The 13486-nt window shown below is 41.4% G+C and overlaps 1 protein-coding gene across 2 annotated transcripts in view; it reads right to left on the bottom strand.

Annotated features, from left to right (window-relative positions):
* Positions 1–1136: 1136 nt before the first annotated feature.
* Positions 1137–13486, bottom strand: part of INTS11 (integrator complex subunit 11) — a 25851-nt gene continuing 13501 nt past the window's right edge. For both annotated transcript variants that reach the window (XM_041419687.1, XM_041419688.1), the window contains 9 exons: positions 12593–12782; positions 10833–10916; positions 10479–10568; positions 7956–8118; positions 6911–7018; positions 5654–5715; positions 4213–4355; positions 2380–2509; positions 1137–1288 (listed from right to left, as the gene is read on the bottom strand). In XM_041419687.1, coding sequence (XP_041275621.1) covers positions 1223–1288; positions 2380–2509; positions 4213–4355; positions 5654–5715; positions 6911–7018; positions 7956–8118; positions 10479–10568; positions 10833–10916; positions 12593–12782 — 1036 coding nt within the window. In that variant the 3' untranslated portion in view covers positions 1137–1222. The remainder of the gene's footprint in view (positions 1289–2379; positions 2510–4212; positions 4356–5653; positions 5716–6910; positions 7019–7955; positions 8119–10478; positions 10569–10832; positions 10917–12592; positions 12783–13486) is intronic.

Genomic DNA, 13486 nt, shown 5'->3' with positions numbered 1-13486 from the left:
GGGGAGTGAAGCAGGTCCCAGCTTTTCCAAGATTTTTTCTGATTTTTTCCTTTTTTTTCTGATTTTTTCTGGATTTTTTTAGGTTTTTTCAATTTTTTTCAGGTTTTTCTTCTCTGATTTTTTTTCAGATTTTTTTCTGAATTTTTCTGATTTCTTTCTGATTTTTTTCTGATTTTTTTTCTGAATTTTTTCTGAATTTTTCTGATTTTTTTCTCATTTTTTCTGCTTTTTTCTGAATTTAAAGCCTCTCTGTCACAATTGTCAGAATGTCTCTGAGCTTCTGCTGCCTCAGCAGGAGGGAGGAGAGGGGCCGGGTGATTTTTATATTTTTATATTTTGCTTTTATATTTTTAGATTTTGTTTTTATATTTTTAGATTTTATGTTTTTAGATTTTGTTTTTTCTGTGGGTGTGTGGGAGGCAGGCTGAGAGCAGAGCAGAAAATGCAGCAATGTGGGAACTGGGTTTCTAGAAAATTCTGAAATTTATTTATTTTTTTAAACAAATTTTAAGAAATTTCTACAAATTCTGAAGAATTTCCTACAAACCCATTTCCCACACAGCATTAAAATAAAGATTACAAAAACCACCAACATTTCACAATAAAAAATGCAAAATTATTTAAACAATAGCTATAATTTAATTTTAACCAGGGAGCAAAGAGCTCATATTTATCTTTATTATTTAAATAACATTTATTATTTGATTTGAACCACTCAGCTCTGCCTGCTTGCCCTGAATAAAATCAACATTGGGCATAAATATTACTTATACTAAATATATTCATTTATTTTTATTTATTCATTCATTTCTATAAATATTTATAGAAATATATTTATACAAATAGAAGTATATTTATATAAATATAATTTATATAAATATATTTACACTTTGAATTTTATCAGTTTCAAGCAGCACTGAGGGGATTTGAAGAGAATTCAGCTGAGTAACTTTTACTTGAATGTGTTTGGGATTTATTTGGGATTTTTTTTTGAATTTAGGATTTATTTGGGAAAACAAACGCTGGGTTTTCATCCCAAATTGCTCCCCAATGTTACAAAAAGGGTTCTTGACTCCCTGGATAAGTTTTTTTTTTATCCAAATTCCAAAGTCCCAGTGCTGGTGTCACCGCAGGAATCGAACAAACACTGGAATTCTTTTATTAAAACCGAGCAGAAGAAAGCACTGAGAGTTCAAATAAAATAAAAAAGAAATCTCTGCTCTCAGGGGGTGCTCTGGGGCAGCCCCTTCTTCAGCAGGGACGTGAGATAACTGCCCAGCTCTTCATCCTGAAAGGCACAAAAACAAAACCAGGGTGAGAGCAACATCTTCCTTCCACTGTCCCAGCCGGGGCAGGAAATTTGGGAATGAAGGGAGACAATTCCTGGAGCCTGCAGGACCTCGTGGGAGCTGTGTTTAAAAACTGCAACAACCCAAAAATTCATTTCTGGCTGTTCCTGACAAATTATTGCTGTGAAACTCCCACCTCCCAAAGGGCCTGAGGGTTTCCTTTGAGGAAAAGCTCCATTCGTGCTTGAAATCAAGAATAAACTGATTTTATTGCTCTGCCTTCCAAAGGAATTCCCTTGCTGTCAAGAAAGTTTAATAATCCAGCAAGTTTAAAAATCTAGAATGTTTAATAATCCAGAAACTTTAGTAATCCAGCAAATTCAATAATTCAGCAAATTTAATAATCTGGAATGTTTAATAATCCAGAAAGTTTAATAGTCTAGAAGGTTTAATAATCTAGAAAGTTTAATAATCCAGCAAATTTAATAATCCAGAAAGTTTAATAACCCAGAAAGTTTAATAATCTAGGTTTAATAATCCAGCAATTTTAATAATCCAGCAAATTTAATAATCCAGGTTTAATAACCCAGAAAGTTTAATAACCCAGAAAGTTTAATAATCTAGGTTTAATAATCCAGAAATTTTAATAATCCAGCAATTTTAATAATCCAGGTCTAATAACCCAGAAAGTTTAATAATCTAGGTTTAATAATCCAGAAATTTTAATAATCCAGAAATTTTAATAATCCAGCAATTTTAATAATCCAGGTTTAATAACCCAGAAAGTTTAATAATCCAGCCACAGAAAGGGAAGGTGCTGGGATGACTCAAATAACAGAATGTTAAAATCAGAAATAGTTCTGCACTTTTTTGAAATTTTCCTAGAAATACAAAGTGAAATATTTAATTCAGAACTGAATTAAGTGGAATTACCCCAGAAGTTCTGTGCCTTACAGAGCTGGGAAACCATTTGTGCTCAACCCCAAAAGCTCAGCAAACAGCAGGGACTGCCCTCATCTTCCAAGTTCCCTCCAAGGCAGAGGAGGGAGGTTTGGGATGGGAGCTGGGGCTGGAAATGAGCAATTCCCACCTGGTAGGTCCAGGAGACGAGCAGGACTTTGGTTCCTTGGTCCTCGGAGTGAGCTGTGGCCTGGATCAGGATGGACTCCACAGTGATGGAGCCGTCAGGGAGGTGCTGCACGGAGTAATCCTTCAGGACCCTGCAAGGAGAGCGGAAATTTGGGATTTGGGGGAATAAATGCTGGGTTTGCACCCCAAATCCCAGCCCGTTCCTGGCTCCTGTGGCTGAGGCACAGCTCGTTGTGGTGTTTCCAATGGTTCCTGCAGAGTTCACCCAGCTCAGCCCGAGCCCTGCCCTGAGGGAAGAGCTCAGGGAGCAGCAGCTGCATGGAGGGAAAACCAAATTTTACCATTCTGCTGCTGCCAGCTCAAAGGAAGGGCCCCTGTGCCACAGCTGAGCTGCCAAAATAACCCAGCGGCCCCACAGGGATGGTGGGTTTCTGATTCCCTGCAAAGAAATCATTCTGCTCTGTCTGGAAAAAACAGGAGGATCCCCAGAGGAGCAGCTTTCTTCACTGGATTCCCAAAGGATCAGCCCTTTCCCACTGCATTCCCAAAGGAGCAGCTTTCTTGACTGGATTCCCAAAGGAGCAGCCTTTTCCCACTGGATCCCCAGAGGAGCAGCTTTCCTCTCCACTGGATTCCCAAAGGATCAGCCTTTTCCTCTCTGCATTCCCAGAGGAGCAGCTTTCTTGACTGGATTCCTGAAGGATCAGCCCTATTCCCACTGCATTCCCAAAGGATCAGCCCTTTCCCACTGCATTCCCAAAGGAGCAGCTTTCTTGACTGGATTCCCAAAGGATCAGCCTTTTCCCACTGCATTCCAGAGGAGCAGCTTTCCTCTCCACTGGATTCCCAAGGGATCAGCCTTTTCCCACTGCATTCCAGAGGAGCAGCTTTCCTCTCCCCTGCATTCCAGAGGAACACCAGCCCCATCCCCAGCAGCCCTGGAGCTCCAGAGGAAAACTCCCCCCTTGTGCAGGATCCCTGCTCCAGCAGAAGCACAGCTGGCACTGCAGGAGGGCTGAGCCCCCCTGGGATGGGGCTCCAGCTCCTCTTCTGACTCTGGCAGTGGTTTTTTTCTTTTTGTACTATTGCATTTGTTTTTTTTTTTAATTTTCCTAATAAAGAACTGTCATACTTTTCCCATATCTTTGCCTGAGAGCCCCTTAATTCCAAAATTATAATAATTCAGAGGGAAGGGATTTACATTTTCCATTTCAGGGAAGTCTCCTGCCTTCCTTAAGCAGAAACCTCCTTCCAAACCAAGACAATTGTCTTGAGCAGTGGCTGGAGAGATGTTCCACTTCCTCCAAGTTTTGGTTGGGTTTGTTCCATTTCCTTTTAATTTTCCAACCCCATGTTTGGAAAATTTGGCTTAAAAAGCCATGGGGATAAAGAAATCAACTGATTTTGCATTTCAGGGCAGGCTCCTGCCTTCCTTAAGCAGAAACCTCCTTCCAAATCAAGACAATTCTCTCAAGCAGTGGCTGGAGAGATGTTCCACTTTTTACTTGGGCTTGTTCCACTTCCTTTAAATTTTCCAAGCCCATGCTTGGGAATATGGCCTTAAAAACACATGGGGATAAAGAAATCAACTGATTTTTCCATTTCAGGGCAGGCTCCTGCCTTCCTTAAGCAGACACCTTCCAAACCAAGGTGCCTGGAGAGATGTTCCACTTCCTCCAAGTTTTGCTCGGGTTTGTTCCACTTCCTTTACATTTTCCAAGCCCATGCTTGGAAACACGACCTTAAAAACACGTGGGGATAAAAACCCATGGGGATAAAGGAATCAAGTGAATCCCTGAGGGCCAGAAAAGGCCAGGCAGGGCTCAGGGCTCACCCCTTGAGGTGGTTGTAGACCCTGAGCACGGTCTCGTGCTCCTTGCGCGGGTCCTGGATGTGCACGCGGCAGGTGAAGCGCAGCTGATGCTCAGTCAGCCCCAGCTCCTTCAGGGCCTGCTCGGGGGAAACCAGCCTGAAACTCTGAGGGGAAAAAGAGATTAAAGGGATAAAATGAATCCTCAGAGCTTGGGGGAGTTGTGGTGCTGCCCTGGCGTGGGGGGAAGAAGGGATGGGTGTTGTTTTGCCGTGCTGGAATAACGCGGGGTGTTTGGGGCTGCTGAGGGTGGGGAGCTGAGAGTGGGACAAAACTTCCACCTCAGTGATTGTAAATAAATATTTAACACCATCAAGGTGGTCTCTGGAAGGTGGCTGAACCTCCAGCAGGGGAGTGATGTTTGAAAAGAAAGATGAGGTTGAAGATGAGGAGCCTCCGTTATGAGGAAGCGAAAGCGCTCGCGGGGATTTGGGTTCTTTGTGTGCCTGAAACCCTCAGAGGGCATAAAAAACACCTCAGAGGGCACAAAAACAGCCTCAGAGGGCAAAAAAGCCACCCTGAAAGGACACAAGAAAACCACTCTGAGAGGGCACAAAAAACAACCTCAGGGGGCAAAAACCACCTCAGAGGGCAAAAAACAGCCTCAGGGGGCAAAAAACAGCCTCAGAGGGTATAAAAAACACCTCAGAGGGCAAAAAAGCCACCCTGAGAGGACACAAAAAAACCACTCTGAGAGGGCACAAAAAACAACCTCAGGGGGCAAAAACCACCTCAGAGGGCAAAAAACAGCCTCAGAGGGTACAAAAAACACCTCAGAGGGCACAAAAACAGCCTCAGAGGACAAAAAAGCCACCCTGAGAGGACACAAAAAAAACACTCTGAGAAGACACAAAAAAACCACTCTGACAGGGCACAAAAAACAACCTCAGAGGGCACAAAAAACATTCAGAGGGCACAAAAAACACCCTCAGAGGGCACAAACACAGAGGACATGAAGAAAACCCTGAGAGGGCACGAAAAAAAAACCCTGAGAGAACAGAAAAACCACCCTGAGAGGACACAAAAAACACCCTGAGAAGGCACAAAAACCACCCTGAGAGGGCACAAAAGAGAGGACATGAAGAACACCCTCAGAGGACACAAAAAAAAACCACCCTGAGAGGGCACAAAACACAGAGGACATGAAGAAAGCCCTGAGGGGGCACAAAAACCACCCTGAGAGGGGACAAAAACCACCCTGAGAGGACACAAAAACCACCCTAAGAGGGCACAAACACCACCCTGAGGGCACTAAAACCACCCTGAGAGGACACAAAAACCACCCTGAGAGGGCACAAAACACAGAGGACATGAAGAAAACCCTGAGGGGGCACAAAAACCACCATGAGAGGGCACAAACACCACCCTGAGAGGGCACAACCCCCCTGCAGAGCCCTGCACTCACGTTGTCCTTCATGAGCAGCGTGCCGTGCATCAGCCGGGGCCTCTTGGCATCAGGGGCAGCACCTGGAGGAGGGCAGGGCACAGAAACACGTCAGGAGTTGGGGTTCCTCACCCCAAACCCCAAACAGAAACACGTCAGGAGTTGGGGTTCCTCACCCCAAACCCCAAACAGAAACACGTCAGGAGTTGGGGTTCCTCACCCCAAACCCCAAACAGAAACACGTCAGGAGTTGGGGTTCCTCACCCCAAACTGCCCCAGCACTGAGCCTGAGGCACTGCTGAGCTGCACACGTGGAAATCTGGGAACTTTCTTTGAGGTGTTCAATGTATCAGGGGTGGTTAGCCATTAGCAGGAATAAAAAATAATATTTAGGGATGATATTTGGTGTTTAGTGATAATATTTGGTATTTAGTGATGGTATTTAGTGATGATATTTGGTATTTAGTGATGGTATTTGGTAATTAGTGATAATATTTAGTGATGATATTTGGTATTTAGTGATGATATTTGGTATTTAGTGATAATATTTGGTTTTTAGTGATGATATCTAGTATTTAGTGATAATATTTGGTGTTTAGTGATAATATTTGGTATTTAGTGATAATGTTTGTATTTAGTGATAATATTTGGTGTTTAGTGATAATATTTGGTATTTAGTGATAATATTTAGTATTTAGTGACAATGTTTAGTATTTAGTGATAATATTTGGTATTTAGTGATAATATTTGGTGTTTAGTGATAATATTTGGTGTTTAGTGATAATATTTAGTGTTAATATTTGGTGTTTAGTGATGATATTTAGTATTTAGTGATAATATTTGGTATTTAGTGATAATATTTGGTATTTAGTGATAATATTTGGTGTTTAGTGATAATATTTGTATTTAGTGATAATACTTGGTATTTAGTGAGAATAATTAGTATTTAGTGATAATATTTGGTATTTAGTGATAATATTTGGTGTTTAGAGCAACTCCCTCTCTTCTCAGAGCACTTCCTGCTGTAAAAATCCAATTATTTATCTAAAATTCAGTTTATAAAACTAATTCCATCTCTCCCAAACCAAGCACACAAGAACAGCAAACCAGGCAGGGCGTGCACATCGAATTTAAACACATAAATTGCATCTTAAATTTGTAAAATTCTATTTTACCATGTTATAACATCTATATTTTATATTTTAAATTTAATTTTTTTTTTCTGTTTTAAGCTCTGTAAAGCCAGCAGCAGGGAGGGAATGGGGAGGGAAGGGTCACCTATGGCTGCTTCCCTCTTGAGGAGGCCCAGGGAGATGTCCACGGGGATGCAGGGGTTGGTGAGGATGGTGGTGGTCTCTCCATTGGCTGGCATGAAGCAGCTGACATCTGCAAAGGGAGCAGCAGCAACAGAACCTCAGCTCCAAGGGGCTCACTGCCATTAATTAATGGTAATTAAGGTGTCGCAGGCATTACTTGCTTAAAGGGGAGGTGTGAATGCCACCCCGAGGGCCAAAATGGATCCAAAATGTGCAAAGTTTTAACTCCATTCCCTCCCCTCCCGTGGAAAACAATCCTAATTCATGTCCAAGAGGTCACTGCAATTAACTGGACTTAATTAAGGTTAATTAAGGTGTTACAGGCATCAGTTTTTGAGGGGAGCTGTAAATGCCATCCCACCTAACTATGCTGAGGGATCCAAAATGGATCCAAAATTGATCCAAAATGGATCCAAAATGTGTAAAGTTTTAATGCCATTCCCTCCTCTCCCATGGAAAACAATCCCAAGTCATGTCCAAGGGTATCACTTAATTAACTGGGCTTCATTAATGTTAATTAAGGTGTTACAGGCATCACTTCCTTGAGGGGAGCTGCAAGTGCCACCCTTCCTAACTCTGCTGAAAGATGCAAAATGGATCCAAAGTGTGTAAAATTTTAACTCCATTCCCTCCTCTCCCATGGAAAACAATCCTAAGTCATGTCCAAGAGGTCATTGCAATTAACTGGGCTTAATTAATGGTGATTAAGGTGTTACAGGCATCACTTCCTTGAGGGGAGCTGTAAGAGCCATCCTCTATAACTCTGCTGAGGGATCCAAAATGGATCCAAAATGTGTAAAATTTTAATTCCATCCCCTTTTCTCCCACGGAAAACAATCCTAAGTCATGTCCAAGGCTATCACTGCAATTAACAGGGTTAATTAAGGTGTTACAGGCATCACTTCCTTGAGGGAAGCTATAAATGCCACCCTCCCTAGCTGTGCTGAGGGGTGCAAAGTGAGAATTCCCAGCTGTGCTTCCCTCCCTCCCTGCCCAGGGATACCCACGGAACTCCTGCTCGATTTTCTGCTTCAGGAATTCCATTTTCTTGGCCTCGCCGTGGACCAGCAGCACATTCCTGGGCTCAGCCTGGCGGATCAGCTGCATGATGCCCTTGGCATCAGCGTGGGCACTGAAGGACATGTACTCCACCTGCATCTTCACCTCCAGCTGGGGAGCAGAGCATTGGCACAAAAAGCAAATGTAAAAGGACTGAACTGCACCTTCAGTTGGGGAGCAGAGCATTGGGCACAAAAAACAAATGTTAAAGAATGTGAACTCCACCTGCAGCTGGGGGAGCAGAGCATTGGGCACAAAAAGCAAATATTGAGGGGTGTGCACTGCACCTGCAGCTTCACAGCTGGGGAGCAGAGCACTGGGCACAAAAAGCAAATATTGAGGGGTGTGCACTGCACCTGCAGCTTCACAGCTGGGGAGCAGAGCACTGGGCACAAAAAGCAAATATTGAGGGGTGTGCACTGCACCTGCAGCTTCACAGCTGGGGAGCAGAGCACTGGGCACAAAAAGCAAATATTGAGGGGTGTGCACTGCACCTGCAGCTTCACAGCTGGGGAGCAGAGCACTGGGCACAAAAAGCAAATATTGAGGGGTGTGCACTGCACCTGCAGCTTCACAGCTGGGGAGCAGAGCACTGGGCACAAAAAGCAAATATTGAGGGGTGTGCACTGCACCTGCAGCTTCACAGCTGGGGAGCAGAGCACTGGGCACAAAAAGCAAATATTGAGGGGTGTGCACTGCACCTGCAGCTTCACAGCTGGGGAGCAGAGCACTGGGCACAAAAAGCAAATATTGAGGGGTGTGCACTGCACCTGCAGCTTCACAGCTGGGGAGCAGAGCATTGGTCACACAAAACAAATGTAAAAGGACTGAACTGCACCTGCATCTTCACCTGCAGCTGGGGAGCAGAGCATTGGGCACAAAAAGCAAATATTGAGGGGTGTGAACTCCACCTGCAGCTTCACAGCTGGGGAGCACAGCATTGGCACAAAAAACAAATATTAAAGGATGTGAACTGCACCTGCAGCTTCACAGCTGGGGAGCAGAGCACTGGGCACAAAAAGCAAATATTGAGGGGTGTGAACGGCACTGCAGCTTCACAGCTGGGGAGCAGAGCATTGGCACAAAAAACAAATATTGAGGGGTGTGCACTGCACCTGCATCTTCACCTCCAGCTGGGGAGCAGAGCATTGGTCACAAAAAATAAATATTAAAGGATGTGAACTGCACCTTCAGCTGGGGGAGCAGAGCATTGGGCACAAAAAGTAAATGTTAAAGGATTGAACTGCACCTGCAGCTTCACCTCCAGCTGGGGAGCAGAGCATTGGCACAAAAAACAAATATTGAGGGGTGTGAACGGCACTGCAGCTTCACAGCTGGGGAGCAGAGCATTGGTCACAAAAAGTAAATATTGAGGGGTGTGCACTGCACCTGCAGCTTCACAGCTGGGGGATCAAAGCATTGGTAACAAAAAGTAAATGTTAAAGGATTGAACTGCACCTGCAACTTCACCTCCAGCTGGGGAGCAGAGCATTGGCACAAAAAGCAAATGTAAAAGGACTGAACTGCACCTGCAGCTTCACCTGCAGCTGGGGAGCAGAGAAGCAAATGTTGAGGGGTGTGAACTGCACCTGCAGCTTCACAGCTGGGGAGCAGAGCATTGGTCACAAAAAGTAAATGTTAAAGGGTGTGAACTGCACCTGCAGCTGGGGGAGCAGAGCACAGCACTGGGAACTGGGAATTCCTCTGGATTTACCAGAACACCCAGGAACACCCAGATTCCTCTGGATTTGCTTAAAAGGAAGAAGGAGAAAATCTACATTTTTTACCACAAAGCTGTTGTAATTTAGAAGCTCCAACTGCCCCATTTCAGAGAATATTTGCCACAAAAAGCAAATATTGAAGGATGTGCACTCCAACCTGCAGCTTCACCTACAGCTGGGGGAGCAGAGCACAGCACTGGAACTGGGAATTCCTCTGGGAACACACCCAGATCCCTCTGGATTTACTTCAAAAGAAGAAGGAGAAAACCTAAATTGCCTCAACACAAAGCTGTTGGAATTTAAAAGGCTCCAGCTGCCTCATTTCAGACAATACTTGTCACAAAAAGCAAATATTGAAGGTAAGCTGGTGTTTTATTATGCAAATGTGCTTCATATGGGTGAAAATGTATCAACTGGAAAATGAAAAGTTGAAAAATATATCAGCTGAAATGTGAAAATATATCAATTTCAACTATTTACCTGGTTACTAAACAGTAAAAGTGTCCCTAAGCATTAAAATTTTAGTAAAACTTAATTAGTTTTACTAAAACTTAGCAACCTAAATTTTATAGTAGAAGCAAAGGGCCCCTCAAAGTTGTTTTTTTTTTTTTTTTGGCAGAAATTATTGCAAAAGGGGAAAAAAACCCCAACCAAATCCAACTTTGCTAAAGCAAAAAGAAAATAAAAAAGTGCAAATATAAAGATTATTTTGAGGTGTTTTCAGTGCTGGAAAGTGAAAATCCAACTCACAATTTGTCTCCCTTCCATCTCCAGCTTCCTCTGCCCACTGAGGATCTTGTGGCCCACAGTTCCCTGGACACAGTAGCCAGGCATGATCACCTGGGGAAAAAAAAAACCAAAAAAAACAAAATTTCCATGGATTTGGTGTAAAAATCCATGTACAACATCAAAAGAGTTGATTTAGAGTTAGTTCAAAGAGGATTTTTGTCATTGAATTCCAGCTCCTCAAGGAAAGCTTTGCTGAAATCTCAGTATTGTGAATCACATTAATAAGAGACATAAAAACCCCATAAAAACTCAATAAAAACCCATAAAAAAACACATAAAACCCAATAAAAACTCAATAAAACCCCAATTTCTTACCATGTTCTTCTCATTCCCTGCCCATTTCCTGAAGATTTGGAGGGACTGTCCTGCATGGAGCATCCCAGGGGTTGCAAACACCACCTGGAATGAAAGATGGGCCAAAAATCACTATAAAAACCCATTTTTATCATGATTTATAGAAATATCCTAAATCTCTGCAGAGCATCCACCAATACCCATCCCCAACACTGAAAAATAGGAATTTTTGCTTTTGGATTTTTTTTCCTACCCTCTCTAAAATTCTCACGAGCTGAGCTGCTGCTTTAAGAAATAAAAAATATATTTTTAGAGAAATAATACCAATATTTAGAGAAATAATACCAATATTTTAAGAAATAAAACCAATATTTTCTGGTTTAGGAAATATTTGTGAGCATCCCCAGTGTCTGAAGGAAAACTCTGAGTGGTTTTTTTAATGGTAAAAAAAATAAAGCAGCCAGAATTAAAGCAGCAATAAAAGACTGAGTGGAAAAGAAAATCCTGGTTTGAATCAGGATGTAGAGATGATATAAATATGCAAAATTTTTATTTTTTTTCGGGGTGTTTCACCTTCAATTAAAGAAAAATTCAGAGAAATTCATAGAATTTCCTGGCCAGGAGAAGTTTTCAGGTGGGATTGATGGCATAAACATGCAAAATGTTCATTTTTTTCAGGGTGTTTTCACCTTAAATGCAATAAAAATTCAGAGAATTTACAGAGATGACCTGGTCAGGAGAAGTTTTCAGGTGGGATTGATGGCATAACATTAAAAATGTTCTTTTTTTTCTGGGTGGTTTCACCTTAAATTAAATAAAAATTCAGAAAGAGATGTGATATTTACAGAGATGACCTGGCCAGGAGAGGTTTTGATGTGGGACTCATGGCATAAACATTAAAAATGTTCATTTTTTTCGGGGTGTTTCACCTCTAATGCAATAAAAACTCAGAGAACTGACACAGCTGGCCTGGCCAGGAGAGGGTTGGAGGTGGGACTGAAGGCACAAACATTAAAAATGTTCATTTTTTAGTGGGTGTTTCACCTTAAATGCAATAAAAATTCACAGAATTTATAGAGATGACCTGGCCATGAGAGGTTTTCAGGTGGGATTGATGGCATAACATTAAAAATGTTCATTTTTTTCTGGGAGTTTCACCTTAAATGCAATAAAAATTCACAGAATTTCTAGAGATGACCTGGCCATGAGAGGTTTTCAGGCGGGATTGATGGCATAACATTAAAAATGTTCATTTTTTTCGGGGTGTTTCACCTCAAATGCAATACAAACTCAGAGAACTGGCACAGCTGGCTGGCCACAGAGCTGTGGGGGGGTGAGGACCCCTGGGTGATTCCCCCCAGGATTTTGGGAGCCTGGAAGCAAACCCCCCAGCCCCACCCACCATGGGCCCCGGGTTGGACTGAAGGCATAAACATTAAAAATGTTCATTTTTTTGGGGTGTTTCACCTCAAATGCAATACAAACTCAGAGAACTGGCACAGCTGGCCTGGCCACAGAGCTGTGGGGGGGTGAGGACCCCTGGGTGATTCCCCCCAGGATTTTGGGAGCCTGGAAGCAAACCCCCCAGCCCCCCCCACCATGGGCCCCGGGTTGGACTGAAGGCATAAACATTAAAAATGTTCATTTTTTTGGGGTGTTTCACCTCAAATGCAATACAAACTCAGAGAACTGGCACAGCTGGCCTGGCCACAGAGCTGTGGGGGGCTGAGGACCCCCGGGTGATCCCCCCAGGATTTTGGGAGCCCCCCAGCCCCACCCACCATGGGCCCCGGGTTGTCTGCGAAGGCTCTGTCGAAGGCTTTGATGTGCTTGAACTCAAACATGTTCCTCTGCACGAAGGTTTTCCTGATTTTCTGGTTGGTCCAGGTGATGAAGAGTTTGTAGTAATGATTTGCTTTCTCTGTCAGGCCCGTGGAGAAATAAATTGGAGCTTTCAGGTTCATCCTTTCCCTGGAAAGGAGGAAGAGGTAAATAAATGCTGGATGTTCATGGAGGTGGGGTTTTTTTGGGGTGGATTTCCCTGTTTTCATGATATAAATTAATATAAAAATGTTTTATAATAATGCATGTAAATAAAATATGTATATAGCAATGTATATAAATAATTAATTTTATATATAAATATAAAATTATATATTATTTATAAATGTTTTATAAATAATATAAAATGTTATATTTATATTTTTATATAAATATAAAAACATCTATAAATAATAAATAATCTAAATAGAAATTATTTATATGTATATATAAAAATAATATATATGAATATATAAAATTATATTAAAATTATATCTATTATAATATATAATAATATAGATGTATATATATTATTTATATACATATACAATATATAAAATATAAAATATATAACATATATATAATATAATATTACTAATATTATATTATATTATATTATATTATATTATATTATATTATATTATGTTATATTATATTATGTTATATTATATTATATTGTAGTATATTATATTATATTATGTTATGTTATGTTATGTTATATTACATTATATTACATTATATATTATATTATATTATATTATATTGTATTATATTATATTATATTGTAGTATATTATATTATATTATATTGTAGTATATTATATTATATTATATTGTAGTATATTATATTATATT

Source organism: Onychostruthus taczanowskii, unplaced genomic scaffold (genome assembly GCF_017590055.1).
Source record: "Onychostruthus taczanowskii isolate IOZ18803 unplaced genomic scaffold, ASM1759005v1 scaffold61, whole genome shotgun sequence".
Taxonomy (NCBI): domain Eukaryota; kingdom Metazoa; phylum Chordata; class Aves; order Passeriformes; family Passeridae; genus Onychostruthus; species Onychostruthus taczanowskii.
Note: the sequence above shows the minus strand (reverse complement) of the source record. Positions and strands in the feature narration are given on the sequence as shown.